The following is a 15989-nucleotide window of genomic DNA, read 5'->3' as shown; positions in this document are numbered from 1 at the left end:
ATAGGATCAGTATCCAAATTGCTTCTAGTTTCTGCCCCATCATGACTGTTGTCCGCATGGTCCAAAGTGGAAGTCCAGCTACATTGTGTGTGGTGCAAGTAGCAGAAGCGAGGAAGTTGGAAGAGGAACATTACATTGGCCAGAATTGATCATATGACCACAGTCCTAGCATGGGAGACTGGGAAATGTAGTCTGCACTGCAGGCAGCTATAACCCAAACTGCTGCCCTAGAATAGGAGTCTTATATCACATTCAGTCCTCTCCCTGTTTCTGTAAATAAAATATTAGAAAACAGTCATACCCATTTGTTTACCTTTTGTCCATGACAACTTTAACTCTGCAACCGCAGAAGTGAGTAGCTGTAACTGACAGTGCCTGGTCTACAGGGTGGAAAGTATTTGTTACCTAGCCCTTTATAAAAATTTTCTGCTGATCCTTGCCTAGAAGAGTACTATCCACTTCTCCATCTTTTTTTTTTTTTTTTTTTTTTTTAATCGGTACCGGGGATCGAACTCATGACCACCTGCTTACAAGGCAGGTGCTTATGCCGCTGAGCTAAACCCCCAGCCCCCACTTCTCCATCTTATAACAGCCCCTTTCAGTTTCAGACTAAATGTCTACTCATCTCTAGCTTTGAAGATAAAAATATTTAATTTAGCATGTGCCCTGCACAGTCTTTATTTTGGTCAAGATAGAAATATGAAAAGACTTAAGAGCTATCTTTTATCCTGCCAAAGCTTCCAGTGTAATATCTGGGGTTCTTGGTGAGCAGTGACCATCGTCCATGGTTATTAGTCGGGAGGTATGTGACATCGCCAGTTGTTACTGCGTGTTTTCTTCCTTTCCTGGGTCACATGTGTCTTTGAAGTTTAATGTAAAATGAAATACATTTACATGCTCATTTGTCTTCCAAAGAGAAATTTTATCTGAAAATATGTGATTTTATTTGTTTAAATCAAGAATAGATAAAGTCTGAGTAATAATGGGAGGAGACTTTTAGGTGATTGCTGAGAAGGTTAGGGATGGGTCAGTTTGTGAAGACACATTAGCTCTTTCCTTTCTGCTGCTTTCTTGCAGTGGTTACTTGTTGTAAGGTTGATCAATCCATTAATTTATGAAACCTAGTTCTCAGGGGCTGTGGGGCTTGTGCTCTTCATAGATGCTTGGGCCGTAATATTACTAGAGTCACTTTTTTTTAATAAGACAATTTTATTGTTATAAAATTCATTTTGTGGATTTCATCATCTGGTGAATTACGCACGGCTTGTGAAGCAAAATTACATATTCAAGTTCAAAATGCAACCAGTAGCATACTAATGAATATTTCACCCTCTCACAGTCTTGTCCAAAGTTGTATCCCTGTGTGTGTGTGTGTGTGTGTGTGTGTGTGTGTGTGTGTCCCCACTGATAAACTGTGTCATTTAGAAACAAAGAAGGCTGATTAATTTGGGGGCTTATAATACTTAGTTTTTGTTGGATAGTTGAACAGAACTGTTTGCAGTCTCCCTGGTTGTATTCCCATTTATATGTTCCACTTGTGTATCTTGAACAAATATTTGTGGGGGGACAATATGTATGCATCAATTAGTAATTTATTACTGTTTATTTCTTTTCTTTGAAAGTATGTACTATTTCTGCCTGTTTTCTATTTTGTTTCATCTTTCTTTAAATAAAAAAAATTCTCAAAAAAAATTGGGGGGGGGGGCTTTTTTTTTGGTCTTATTGAGATAGGCTCTCATTATGCAGTTGAGGCTGGTCTTGAGCTCACACAAAGCCCAGGCTAGTTTCAAACTTGCAACGATCCTCCTGCCTCAATCTCCTGAGTTCTGGAATTACAGGCATGAGCCACCATGCCTGGCTTGGGGACTTTTTATAGCTATAAATTTTTTTTTATTATCCCAGGCTACTACTAAGCTTTCTTCAATGGAAAATAGTCTATAGCGAGAGTGTGACTTATTCACCATAGATACTATCCTCCTCCTCCTGTAGGTGTTTGCTTAACTGACTCCTTGTCCTTTGAAAATGCACCTTTTTCCCCCAGTCTGATTTCTTTTCTTTGCTGAACATTTTTATCTACAATACTTTAAATCTTCCAACATTTGATATGGTTGTTTCAGTGACTGGTTTGTCTGTTTCTCTACACTAGATTGTAAACTCCATGTGGTTAGGAGTTTTCCTATTATCTCACTATGTAAGACCCTGACATGTAAATGCTTTCTGTTAAATATATCTTAAAATCATATTTTAATAAGTTTTCTGAAAGTTATGCTTAATAGGAAATCTGAATTTTAGGTAAACTATTGTTTAAATAGTTGAAGATTAAAAATACAATATTGTAAAGGGCACTTATGGGAATGCCACAGATAATAGCATACTTGAGGATGAAAGACTGGATACTTTCTTCCTAAGATCAGGAAAAAAGAAATTAGAATCCTTGAGGACAGTGATGCAAATGTCAAACCCTACAGCCACTTTCGAAAACAGTTTGGCACTCCCCAAACATATGAGCAGGAAATTCTCAAGAACGTGAAGGTATCTGCCTACACAGAACTTACACATGAGTGTTCACAGCAGCATTATTCATAATAGTAAAAAAAAAAAAAAATAGAAACAGCCCAAACGTGCATCAGTGGATGCATGGATTAATAAAATGTGATATGTAAATGAAGTGGAATATTATTATTATTTGACTATAAGTAGGAATGAAAACACTTCAGCATGAATGAACTTTGAAAAAATTATGCTGAATTACAAAAGCCAGACATATATAGTAGGGGAATTTACTTATACAAAATAGACAAATTGATAGAGACAGAAAATAGATTAGTGAATGTCTGGGGCTGGGATGGGTTAGGGAAGAGCGGGGAGGGAAGGGGTGTGATACAGCTCATTGGTACAGAGTTCCTTTTTGGGGTGATGAAAATGTTCTGAAATTTTGGTAATGTTTGCACATCTTTGTGTGTGTACTAAAATCACTGACCTGTAAAGCTGAAGTAGGCATGTTGTGTAGTACTCTATATGGATTATAGCTCAGCAAAGCTGTCAACTAAAGAAAAACAAAAATAAACACTACGTGTTCAAATTAGTGCTTTAGCTGTGTTATGAAATGCGTGACCTAGCTTCCCCTCTCTTCACCTGGGAGAATTAGTATAATTTTCTGTACTTTGAGATACAGGGACAGATAATAACTCTCTAAATAGAATGACAAATGAGATTTCATCAAATTAAGAAGTTTCTGCACAGCAAAGGAAACAGCAGAGTGAAAAGACAGCCTACATGGAAGGAGCTCTGTCAGCTACTCTTCCAACGGAAGGTCAATATCCAGACTGTACGGAGAGCTCCAAAATCCCAACACCAAAGCAACAAATGATCCCATCAGTGAAGGCCAAGCGGACTGAACAGACACTTCTCCTGAGAAGAGTGCAGGCCAGTAAGTGCAAGAAAAAGATGTTCAACATCTTTAGCTTCGGGGACATGCAATCAAAACTACACCGTGGTTCTATGTTGTCCTGTCAGAATGGCTGTTGTCAAGAATTAAAAAAGAAACAAAGAAGGAAAGAAAAAGAAAGAAAGAAAGGAAAGAAGGAAGGAAGGAGGGAAGGAAGGAAGGAAGAGTTGCTAGCAAGAATAGAAGGGGAAAGGAACCTCTCTATCCTGTTGGTGGTAATAAAGGTAATATAGCCATAATGGAAATCAGTGTGAACATTCTTCAAGAAAATAAAGCAGAAGTACCACATGACCCAGCTATCCCACTCCTTGGTATACATCAGAAGAAATTAAAGTCAGCATACCGTGCTCTAGAATTATCTACCTACTATTGTTTGTTTTGGAACGAGTCACAATCACAATACCCAAGAGACAGAACCAGCCTGAGTGCCCACCAAGCATTGAATAGATAAAGAAATGTGGTGCACACAATAGAATATTATTAATCCATAAAGAAGGATGAAATCCTGTCGCCTACAAGCAAACCAACAGAGCCAGAGATCTTCTAGATAAAATAAGCTGGACTCGGAAAGACAAGTATGACATATTTTCTCCTGTGTGTGACATCTACAAGAAAAAAAACCAACAACAAAACCAAAACAACAGCAAAGAAAGACAGAAGTGGAAGGAGACTACTGTGCTGGGGAAGGAAAAGGGGACTGGGGGGAGCAGGAAGGGCAGGTAGGATTGAAGGTACATTATATGCGTGTGTGAAAATGCCACAGTGAAACCCATTATTCTGCACAATTAACATGCACTAATAGAAATAAAATAACAAAGCAAAGTGTTTTCTCTCGCTTCACAAAAAAGAGAATTAGTATGTTTGTGAAGCATAAAAGCTCCACCTGGTCACCTGGCCTTGGAGCGGTGAGGACCCTCCCGTGGGCAGAACCTCCACGTGCCACGTTTGCTCCAGGCTTTTTTTCTTTCCTTTCCCCAGATGAACAGTTTAAAAAGTCTGCTGGTTTCTCCCAGGGGGAGGATAGCTTGGTCAGGGCTTTGCAGCTCAGCTATTAGCGGGTGTAATGACGGTCAACCTTCTCCATGGGAAAGCTCGGAGAGCTGCTGGATTTGGACAACAATGGACAGAGGAGAAGTCGGAAACTGCTGACAGAAAATGGATCTTGCCCGAAAGGCCCCCATAGGGGACTCTGCATTTGGCTGGGGCCCACATCTGTGGGCTTTGCCTCTCTGAATGGAAACTAAGTACAGTAACTTGACGCCAAGGTCTTCCTCTGAGGCCTATTTTAATCACTGAAAAGTTAATAGGGTACTATGCCATTATTCTCCGGTGCACTTTCCTCTACAAAGGCCTTTCCTGTCCCGTCTCCTCTGCCACATTTTGCAACTTGTTTAAAATTTCAGTTTTAAACTGAAATTTTAGTTTGCCAGAGAGGGTGGTAAACACTGATTTTTTGCATTTGGTCATTTTAGGCTGTTTTTGACTTCAGGGATTTTATTGCCCGGATGCAGAAAATTCCTTTAGATTTGCTGGGCATAAAAGATGAAATGTTAATTTGCTCTCAGTTTGGACTCCCTCTCCTGACACAGCTCAGCGCTGGTGTTGATGCATTATTTCAGCCGGAGCCTGAAATGAAAAGCATGGTTGTTTTCTCCATTGAATGTTCCTTTCTATTACCTTTCCTTCAGTACCCCCAAGACTTTGAAACCCAGAGGCTGGGGTTCTCATATTTCTCCCCTGTGTGCAGTGGCTCCCTGTGTCGGCAAAGAGTTGGAGACAGCACTATTCCGGGTGACAGCACCATCATAGGTGAATGGGACCCACGGGGCTTAAGAGGAGGTAGATACGTGCTTTATAGATCTCTGCACACTGAAGCCATCGAGGCTGGGGCTCTGAGAAGTGTGTTATTCCTTTGAAACCCTGTACACTATTAATTTCAGCACAGTCATGCTAGAAATTCCAGAATCTTCTCTGTTGGTGAGTGGCAAGTGGTCCCATCTGGGTCACATGGTGATTGTCATCAGGTCCTCGGTAGGAAACTGAGGCTTGGAAGTCTACTTCTAACACTGTCTCCTTTGAGTGAGGGTCAAGAGGGGCAGCCTTTAGCCTGCTGGTCCGCAGCAGGGCTTTGTTAGGCTGGCTGCCCTGCCAGATTATCTGCTGTGGATGATTTCCTAAAAGAACTCCAGATTGTGCACCCTGGGCCTGCAGGCTTCCCAGAGCCTCCTGGGAAGGAACTGTGACACAGCCGGTCCAGGCCAGTACGCTGCGAGGGCTGCCTCTCTTAATCCGCAGTCCAGTTGGCCTTGAAGTCACATTTGAAATATTCTGAATTTAAAGACAAAGTTTGTTTCCTGTCTTAAAACAACCACAATATTCAAGAAAAATAATTCATAAATTAATTCTAATGATAACACCGAAGTATTTGAAAAAGAATTTCTAAGATTTTCCTACACTAGTAAGATTGAGTTGTATGAAAAAAAGATATTTTTTTTCATGGGTTTATGTACAGTTTGTGAGAATATATACTAACCAAGTCATGTGTTCTCAGGCCACTTAAAACTTTCTAGTTTCAAGATCTGGATTTCAAGAATGTTCTTTTTGGTTGTTCCCCTCTGACAGCAATTGATATTTCTTACAAGAAAATGTTTGCAAGAGAAGTGGAAACTTAAAATAATTTGCCCTGAGCCAGAGGAAAACATTTATTTTGAATCATAAAGTTAGAAGCATGAATTTTAGAAAACTGAATGAATTTTATTTCATTTACCTCATCTGCCACTCACTAGCTGTGATATGGAGAGAATGGTGCATTCCTTCCAATCTAAGATACCACGATGGTAAAATATCCCATAATTTTGAGTCACAGTGAGAGAAAATGCTTCTAATGAGACTATGTTGTAAGGTTAAGTTACTGTTGACCGTAAGACATCTTTTGACTTCAGAGCATCAAGATCCATCAGATGTTGAGAGAGTTCCCTATGTGGGGTTTAGCTATCATAGTGCCTGGCCCATACTCAGTGTTGTGTGTGTAGGTATACTGAGAATTGAATCCAGGCTTTCACACTGAGTTACATCTCCAGCCCTGTTTCAGTTTTTATATTTTTAGACAAGGTCTCACGAAGTCCATGACTCACCCAGGCTAGTCTTGAATTTGCTGTCCTCCTGCCGCAGGCTCTCAGAGCATTGGGATTACAGGTGTGTACCACGGTGCCTACTCAGAGTAAGCTTTCACTAATTTGGAATTTTGAAAAAATGAAGTTCTTCAGGCATCAGTTTAGATATTTATTATCTATTGATTTTAAATTAATTTTAGCAAGCTACCATAGCACCAGACTAGACTTAAGATTTTCTGTTTGCAAAGTGGGATATAGTCTATTTGAAAGAATAATCGAAAACTGAAATGGGTGGGTAATTTGCTTGAAGTTTCGATACAAAAATGCTAAGTAATAAAATTTGTTCATTCATCCATTCATTCACTGACCCTGGTTGGTACAGAGAGGTAGGAAGGTAATGAGAGTATAGTTCCTCCTGTGCTCAGGGAGCTGAGAAAGAGACAGAGCAGTAAACTCAGTGGATGGGGCAGGCCTGAGGACAGGAGTTAGCAACTGCGTGCCATAAAAAAAAATGGTTTTTCTTTTTTTTCTTAAATTTTTAAAAATTATTGTTCTTAATAGCTGCAGAACAGCAGTACAATGACATTCCCTGCATCTATAATATTCTTGTTAATACATGGGTCCCCTACTTTTGTCCCTCTCTCCTTCAGTTCAAGGTTTTCTTGAGCTCCCAATCATATGTTAGATTTGGGTAAATTTTTGTGCTTATTTATAGGTTATATTGTTTCTATGTTGACAAAAGGTGGAAGAAAGAGGAAAATAACTTTATTAAGGCAAGCGATATTGTGACTCAGTAAAAGCTTCATCATCTAGTGATATAGGATAATAATGCTCAATATAGGAGAAACAAACAAAGCAGGACAGTTGATAGGCCCACTTCCTTGGATAAATGAGGAGGAAGATTGGGGTATTCCCAGACTTTTTAACAAACCAGAATCTTCTGTTCTGCTAACAATGCTGTAGTGAGCTCTTTAGATTAAGATATATGCATACAGCTGAATAGGAATACAGAGTAGCTAAATGTCAAAGGCTTATCTATTAAAAAACACATCAAAGTTTACAGTTGACAACTAATTGCTTAAAATGAAATCCTGTAGATTAAATAGTACATAGAAATTTACCTAATTATAATTCCAACCTCTTTGTGCCAATGTTAAATTCATTGATAATAGCCATCGCTAGGTAGTGATGTCCATCCTTGCTAAAATGGCCAGCATTTGTGAGTGTGTAGCATGGGTCAGACACTGTTCTAATAAACTCTTCCCCTTGCTTAACTCATTTAATCCTGACAATCTTATGAAGACATTTACAGAGGTGAGAATCTGAGTGCTGGAAATGGTCAGTAACTAGCATGGGGACTGGCAGCTCATAAAAGACTGAGCTGAGTTTTGAACTATTTTTTTAAAAACTGGATTTGTCCCTTAGACATCTAGGATTGCATTTACCTCTGTTCCTCAAGTCGCTGGACTTGGGATTCCCACTTTTCTGCAGTCTGTCTCTCTTGCCCTCTCCCTCAAGCATGTACGTGGTACCCGAGGGTACCAGTTGATGCCCCCAGGCTCCGACCTATCCCCTGGGACTGCCATATCTTGGGCAATAGTGGGTGCAGGAAGTAGGAGCTCGGGGACTTGGAACTGTGGTGTCCTTGGGGCTGGGAAAGGGAGCAGAGGCTCAGGGGAGCTCAGCCCTGGGACTGTGAGCTGGCCTTAAAGGGTCACCACACACTGCTTGGGCTGGCTTACCAGAGCTGGGGGCACTGAGAGAGGGCAGTGAGAAGGTTCTCCTGTGCCACCTGCTCCCCACGCTGCTCTCCAAACCGAATCTTTCCTGCCCAGCCCAGGGGGTAACTTCCTTCAAGCCACTCATTTGGGCCACTCACGCTGCACCTCTGAGAGTGGTACACAGAGTGTGAATCAAGGTTGGGCCTCTCTGGGGATGTGTTGTTGTAGTTTCTTGTTTTTCTTTTTTGTTTTGTTTGTTTTTTTGTTTTAGGAGTATATGTGATTTAGATGACAGGAATACCAGGAGGAAATAGTAATGGGTTGTCACTCTGATGTGCCCTCACATTTCTTGATGACACATTTTGTTTTTAAGAGTTGAATACTAATTAGGATGCTTAGTCACATAAATTATCCTGCTCTTTAGTTTGCATTCAGCTCCTAGCATGAGGATTTCGCTTTGTTGTCTCATCATTTTTGTTATCTTGGGGGTCTAGCGCAGCACATGCCAATCCATCAATTGTTCAGTGGAAGTAGGGACTCCTGTGAAAGGAACATTTTCATTCTGAAGGTAAAGCTTTGCTCCTCTAATCACATGTTAGCTTGTGTGCTTTCACCTAATGAGGAAGAGGCTTTATTAACCAGCTTCCTCTACCCCGCAGCTGCAGCCAGTTTATCTGTAGGACCCCAGGGACCTGTGGGCTCTGAGGGGCTGCTGTGGCCTTGCGGGTGGGTCTCTCTGTCCCTTTATTTCCTTCCTCTCCTCTCCCTGTCTCTGAGTCTTCATGTCCTCATTTGTAAAGGGTCACCAGTGATTTCATATGGCTCTGACGGGGATTACACAATGAGCTCTGGCTGCCAGGCAAAGCTCTTGAGTTCAGAGTTTTTTCCTCTTGTGCCCTTGCTGGCAGCTGTTGAACATGCTGGAACAAACCATCCTACATGTGCATCGAAGCAGCAGCGGAGTTCTGGTGTCTGACGCCGCTGCACCCATGGGTCCCACCTGCCGAGATTACAGGGTATTCCTGTCTGGTGCTTGCCTGTCTTTCCCTCTACAGTTATGCCAACCCTTGGCCACGTGGAAAGTTCTCAGCATCTCTTCCCGCTGAGAGCTGGTTTTGTTTTCAGTTGTATGGAACACACCCCTCTGCCCAAACCAAAGCTAAAAAACTGAATCTACAGCATGTTACCAGCCTCCAAGGGAAAAGTGCTGGAAGGAGATATGCCAGAATGAATGCAAGTGGTGGATTTTTGTTTGTTACTTTTTTCCGCTTTCCAAATGTTCTGTTGCAACATGATTACATTATATTGCCAAAATGATGGAAAAGTAACCAAGCAGGACAGCTGAGATTTAGCCCTCCCACCCAACTTACTCCATTCTGACTCTGATGAAACCGCCTCCAGGGCTAAGCTGACCATCTGGGCTGTTGATTCCATGTCCTGCTGATTCTCAGGGTCTCGCATTGTCATTAGCTGTCTCTACCCTCCACATTCGGCTCTCACTCCTTTTTGTCTAGTTTCCTCCATATATAAATCTGTTTAAGTCCTCTCTGCATCTTAGCAGAACAGACAAATCTCCTCCAAGGTCCATCTGGGCCACTCTCTGACTTAGACCACACCTTCCTTTCCCTCACACGCAGAGCTTGTGAAAGAGCAGTCTGAGGCTCTGGACCGCGTGACAGCCGCCCCCACTGCAGCCCGGCTCCCTGCTTCACCCCACGCTTAGGTTGCTCTTGCCCACGTCTCCAGTGATGCAGTGGTCTCATTTCAGCCTTCCTTGTTGGATTTCTTTGCCATTCGACACCGCTGTCCACTTGCTCCTTGAAACTGTTTCCCTTAGTTCTCTATCGCAGAGTTGTAGAGCTGTTCCTACAGTTTATAGCATGTACTGCAGGCTGCGTACCATGTCCACTTGTACAGAGTGCCTGTGATCCTTATTCTAGGTGGAAGGGGGCAGCTCATGAGAAAGCGAAGGTATCTGGCCCACAGAGTTTTGGAATGTTGTGTGTGATCAAACAGCTATTTTCAGAACCCAACCCCCCAGCTTTATCCCATTGTAGCATTTGTCTTTTCTGGAGTTCCTCTTGCCCATGGAGCTGCTCTTGATTTCCTCTGTGGCCTCTCCTTTTCTTGTCAGCCCATTAACTTTGGTGCTCTCACAATGGGCCTTCCTGTCTCTGTCATGAATTCAGCTACAGGCTACAAAGCCCTCAGCTCAGCAGTCCTGTAGCCTATGGCCCACACACCAGGCAGCAGTGTGAAGCATTTCTACACGATCGTCCTATAGGCCCTTTGCAGTCAACATGTCCACAGCGGAGACCCCTGAGATGCCTCATATTTCAGATCCCAGCCCTCTCCGGGTGTCTCATGCTAGTCCTGCCTAGGGTCCTTATCACATTTATTGTGCTGTGGAGCAAAGCTTATGATGGCTTGCTAGGCCGCTTGCAATTATCCTTCTGAGCTCTTCTCTCACAACTGTGTTCACCCTGTTTAAACTATCTTGCTTCTCACCGTAAGAATGATCATCATGATATACAGCTCCCATATCTGAACTGGAACAAGATCCTTCAGTGGCCTCTGAGCTGCCTTTCATGCTGTCTTGTGATCTCGGTATCTTAACCTTTTGTCTCTGTGTCCCACCATCTGCTAGCAGCGTGATTCCTCACTGCTTGAACTGCTTCGACTCCTCAAGCCTGTAATCTCCTGTTTCTGTGCAAGTGTTCCTCTGTGCTGGTCCACTGGGCAGGTCCCATCTCATTTGCTGAAGCTCAGTTCAAGTGTTGCCACCATGAAAAGTCCTCCCTGATTTCTTCCTGGAGGACGCTTGGGTGCCTTTTCCCCAATATTCTCTCTGTACTTTGTACAGTTATTATATTGAATTCTAGTTTTCTATTAACCTGTGTGTTTCTCTTTTAGGTTGTAAGGTTCATGGGGCAGGTCCTGTGACTTTTTTTTTTTGGCTGTGAAACATAATATACTCAGAAGTACCCTAATCAAAATTTAGAGATAAGGAATAAATATAAAGGAAACACTTGCAGCTTGTTGGTGGGGTGCTGGAGTGCATAGCCAGATTTTCATGGACAGAGTGACCTATAAGCAAGAGATATTTGTTTCTTATAGTGCTGGAGGCTGGGAATCCAAGATCAAAGGATGGCTGACCAGGTGTCTGGGGATGGGCTGCTGCTCACAGAGGGCCCCTTCCATGTCCTTGGATGGCAGAGGAGAGAGAGCTCTCTGACCTTGTTTATTGGGGCAACCATCCCATTCATGCGGCCTCCACCTTTGTGATTGTTGGGGGCCCTAATTTCCTAGTACTACGACATCAGGGTGAGAATTTTAACATACGAATATGGGGAGGAGGAGACACACATTCAGACCATGGTAGCAACAATTACCAGATTATGGACTGGAATACTTTCAGTACCAAAGGTGTCTTATCTGACACCTCTCCTCTTACTGCTCCTTCCTGGCAGTTACCTCCTGTGTTTTCTTTAGAGCTAAGATGCCTTCTTAAACATTATAGTTTAGTTTTACAGGTTCTTGAATTTAACGCAAGTGTAAGCATATTATGTGTATTCTGTTGCATTTTATTTCCTGTATTCAACATGCTTCATCCCATTCGCATACTTGTATTTCGTTACCCTGCATATTGCTGTGTGATAGTACCCTGGTATATGAATACACTACACATAATGTGGCTGTCACTGGACATTTGGATTATTTACAGTTTGGAGCTCTTATGATGCTTCACACATCTTGTACACCTCCTTGGGTACCTACGTGCGTGCGTTTCTTCAGGGTATAGATCCAGGAATGAAATTGCCTGTTACAGGGTGTGTATATCTTCAACACTACCAGATCACAAGCTCACTTTTAATAGGTTGTCTTTGTTTTATTGCTTTGGAAAAATTTTTTTAATATCATCTAGATATAAATCTTTTGTTAATTGTATGTGTTCAAAATACTATAAGATCACCCACCGAAGGCGTATTGATTACAGTATTTTTTTATTCTTAGTACTAATGAGGAAGTAGAAACAGATTAGAAAAGATAAATAACAATCTTATACCAGTTCAAATAAACCCTCTCCTCTCTTCTCTCCAGGTGTTATTATCGTCCCCAGTGCTGGTGTTGGTATTGTCTTGGGAGGCTACATTATAAAAAAATTGAAACTTGGTGCAAGAGAATCTGCAAAGCTAGCAATGATCTGCAGTGGTGTGTCCTTACTGTGTTTTTCAACCTTGTTCATTGTTGGATGTGAGAGTATTAATCTAGGGGGCATAAACATCCCATATACAACAGGGTAAGTACTCCGAAGGCCACCTGTGCCAGCCTGTGGATGTGCAAAGCGCTGTGTGTACATGTACCTGGGTCAGAGCCTGTGTGTACTGTGTGTATGTACCCAGGTCAGACTCTGTGTACCTCTGTGTATGTAGCACCTGGCCCAGGCTCTGCCCTCCCTCCAGCCATCCTCTGTGTGGTGCTGTTTCTAAGTGAGCCTGCACTCCTGAGGGCAGAGGCCACAGTCTTGGCCTGACCTCTGTCTCTTTCCATCTTTCCAGAGTAACCTCCATAGCATTTTGATTACAGAAGACAAGGGGGAAAAAAGCTCATGGATTAATGGAAATGGTTGTTTTTTTAACATATTTTGAATGAGTATTATGTTCATGTAGCTTAAAAAAGCATTAAATTCAATGAAAATGCAATGTGCAGTCAAAAGCCTTGATGTCTTCCATCCCTACTTTCCACTTCTCCAACCAAAGACAAATCGTGTTAACGTTTACCCACTTTTATTTTTGGTGTATTGTGTATCCTGCTAGGGCTTCTTTATACATAAAACCGAGTGCATGTTTCCAGTTTTCCATTTCATATTCAATGCAGAGTATTTTACCAGACTTTTCTGGGCTTTGTTCTTATGTAATAATATAGCTCGGAGATCTTTGTGTGCCAGTAATAAGAATACAAAGCACAGCTACCACTTATGCTGACCCTACTGTCTGCCAAGTATTCTTTTTTTTGTCTTTTTGCTTTTTATCGGTACCAGGGATCAAACTCACGACTGCCTGCTTGCAAGGCAGGCGCTTATGCCGCTGAGCTAAATCCCCAGCCCCTCTGCCAAGTATTCTTATTTACATAAATTAACCTGGAAATCCTCACAACAAGCCCATCAGGTAGGTGCTACCAGTGACCTGCCTGTACAGGTGACAAGCCTGAGGTACAGACCATAGCTTAGTTTCAGCATTCAGCAATGCCAGTGTCCCTGAAGGACTTTCCCTCTCTTTCCCTTTCTGCAGACTAGTGGAGCCCACTCTTTACTCTTGATCGCGCTATTTCTTTTGTTCTCTACAGAGCGTGTGTTATGTTTAAACTAGCTTGTGGAAGTGTTTGCTTTGCTCTTGACTTGTGCTTTAACTAGGAACCCCTTGAGACCAGTGTAGCTGTCTGCATAATAGTTATGTCCATGGCACCACAGACTATGCATGGCATTGGCCGTGTGAATGATTGGTTGATGGGTGGATGGTTGGATGATGGATGGGGAGATGTCTTCCCCACACTTTGTTTATCCACAACTCATTTGTGAGTCCTTTTAATTCAGCATGCATTTTTTAAACCTTAGGAAAGTTTTCTTCTATTAAGGCATTACTCTGTTTTACCTGTTCATTTTCCCTGTGTTCTCCAGGACTCCTGCTAATCAGATGTTGGAACTTATGAACTTTGTGTGTTTTATTCTCTGACATTTCATACTTTCTCTTTTAAAATTTAATTTTACTTTATTAGTACATGTTTGTAATTCATGCGGTTTATAATCATCACGGGGAGTGGTTGCATGCACATATTGCAGTTTATTTTCTTTCCCCTTCCCCCTTCTCCCCACTCCTCCTCCTCGTCTGGTTCCCCAATCACCTTTTAAATGCCTGTTGATACTATTCGTCTTAGCACATGTTCTGGTTTACAGTCTTTACACTGATTATGGTTACTAGGGTCTTGCACATGGGAAATCCCTACTCCCCTCATTCCCCCTCCCTCCCCTTCCCTCTCTCCTGTCCCCTTGGATCATTTCCCTGGTGTACAAAATCTGTCCCCCTTGTCCCTTTCTGTTGTCTTTTATCATTTTCTTTGTTTGTCCTTTGCCTCATTCAAACTTGTGTGTCTTGTTTGTTTCACTCAACATTATGTTTTCCAGGTGTATCCTTTTTCCTGCAGATGCTTCAGGTTTGTTATGCTTTATAGCTGAGTAGCATTCCATTATATGTAGATATTGTACCACCTTTTGTTTATCCAGTCATCTGCTGATGGGTATACGGGCTGCTTTTAGGATGCAGCTGTTAGGAATTGTGCTGCTATAAACATTGGTCTGTAAGTATCATGATCGTATGGTGACTTTAACTGTCTGGGGAAGATACCTAGCAGGTTATGCTAGTCATGCATACATGCTACATGCGGGTCGCGTAGAATTTCTAATTTCAATTCTCAGAGAAATCTCCACACTGATTTCCATAATGGTTGTACTAGTTTACATTCCAACCATTAATATAGGAGAGTTCCTTTTTCACCACAGCCTTGTCAGCATTTATTATTGTTTGATTTTCTAATGAATGCCATTCTTTCTGGAGTAAGATGGAATCTTACTGTTGTTTTAATTTGCATTTCTGTAATGGAAAGAGCTGATTATTGTTTTGTAATTTGTTGCCTATCTGTATTTCTTTCTCTGTGAAGGGTCTGCTCATTTCTCTAGCCTATGTTTTGACTGGGTCTTTGGTGTTAGTTGGTTTAATTTTTTTTGAGCTCTTCATACGTTCTAGATATTAGTCCTCTGTCTGATGTGTAGCTGGCAAACATTTTTTTTTTCCATTCCGTAGCTGTGTCTTCCTTGATTGAATCTTTTGCTAGGAGAGCTTTTTTCAAACCTCATTTTTTATTCTTTGTATAAGTTTTTATTTTGAGGATAATTTTTCTTTGTTGACTTTTGATAGTATCCTGGTGTTGTTTTAGAGAGTGTGATTTTCTCAAGTCTTTCTATGTATATGTTTAGAATTTTTTGGTTTTTTTTATGTCTTGCATCTTATCATTTGGCTTTATGGGTCAACTTTTTACTTATGTATTTCTGTACTTCGCAGGTTGACAGCACTCAGTCTAACATCTCTCAGGGCAAATCTTTCTCCTCCTCCATCCCAGATATGAAGGCGCCTGATTTTGATTTGTCAACACTGGAGTAGAGGCTTAGCTTTGTTAATCTTTTCTTGTGTTATTAGTTTATTTATTTATTTTAAATTAATTTTATTGGTACATTTTATATATACATACTGATAACATTCATCATATACAGTTTGTACCTGTATGTGATATATCTTGATTCTTCTTTTTGTCCCTAATCCCTTCCCTTTCTTCAAAGCCTCTTCTTCTCCTCATTTATCATTTACCAAAGTTTTGTTTCCATTTTTCTTTATCTTCTCTTTTTTTCTTTCCCCTTCTACCCCTACCCCCAGTTCCCTTCCCCATTTGAACATTTTCTTTCTATTTCACAATCTGTTGTGCATTTTGGTCCTTATGTGTTTTGGTTTCTCACACCAGAAAAAATGTGATATTTGAATATGTGTGTCCAGTTTATTTCAGCTCAAAGTATGGTCTCAGTATGTATCCATTTCCTAGAAATGGCTCAAGTTTATCCCTCTTTATGGTAGAGTACTACTCCATTGTAAGTGCCCACAG

At 41.4% G+C, this 15989-nt stretch overlaps 1 protein-coding gene across 4 annotated transcripts in view; it reads left to right on the top strand.

Annotated features, from left to right (window-relative positions):
• Window positions 1-15989, top strand: part of Slco5a1 (solute carrier organic anion transporter family member 5A1) — a 133089-nt gene that overhangs the window by 93354 nt on the left and 23746 nt on the right. For all 4 annotated transcript variants that reach the window (XR_002789272.2, XM_023561703.2, XM_023561702.2 and 1 more), the window contains one exon: window positions 12384-12582. Coding sequence is in view for 3 of the 4 variants with exons in the window: in XM_023561703.2 (XP_023417471.1) it covers window positions 12384-12582 (199 nt within the window). In the remaining variant the exon portion in view is untranslated. The remainder of the gene's footprint in view (window positions 1-12383; window positions 12583-15989) is intronic.

Source organism: Cavia porcellus, unplaced genomic scaffold (genome assembly GCF_034190915.1).
Source record: "Cavia porcellus strain 051 isolate PalLab524CR breed Dunkin Hartley unplaced genomic scaffold, mCavPor4.1 scaffold_10, whole genome shotgun sequence".
NCBI classification, from domain to species: domain Eukaryota; kingdom Metazoa; phylum Chordata; class Mammalia; order Rodentia; family Caviidae; genus Cavia; species Cavia porcellus.
Note: the sequence above shows the minus strand (reverse complement) of the source record. Positions and strands in the feature narration are given on the sequence as shown.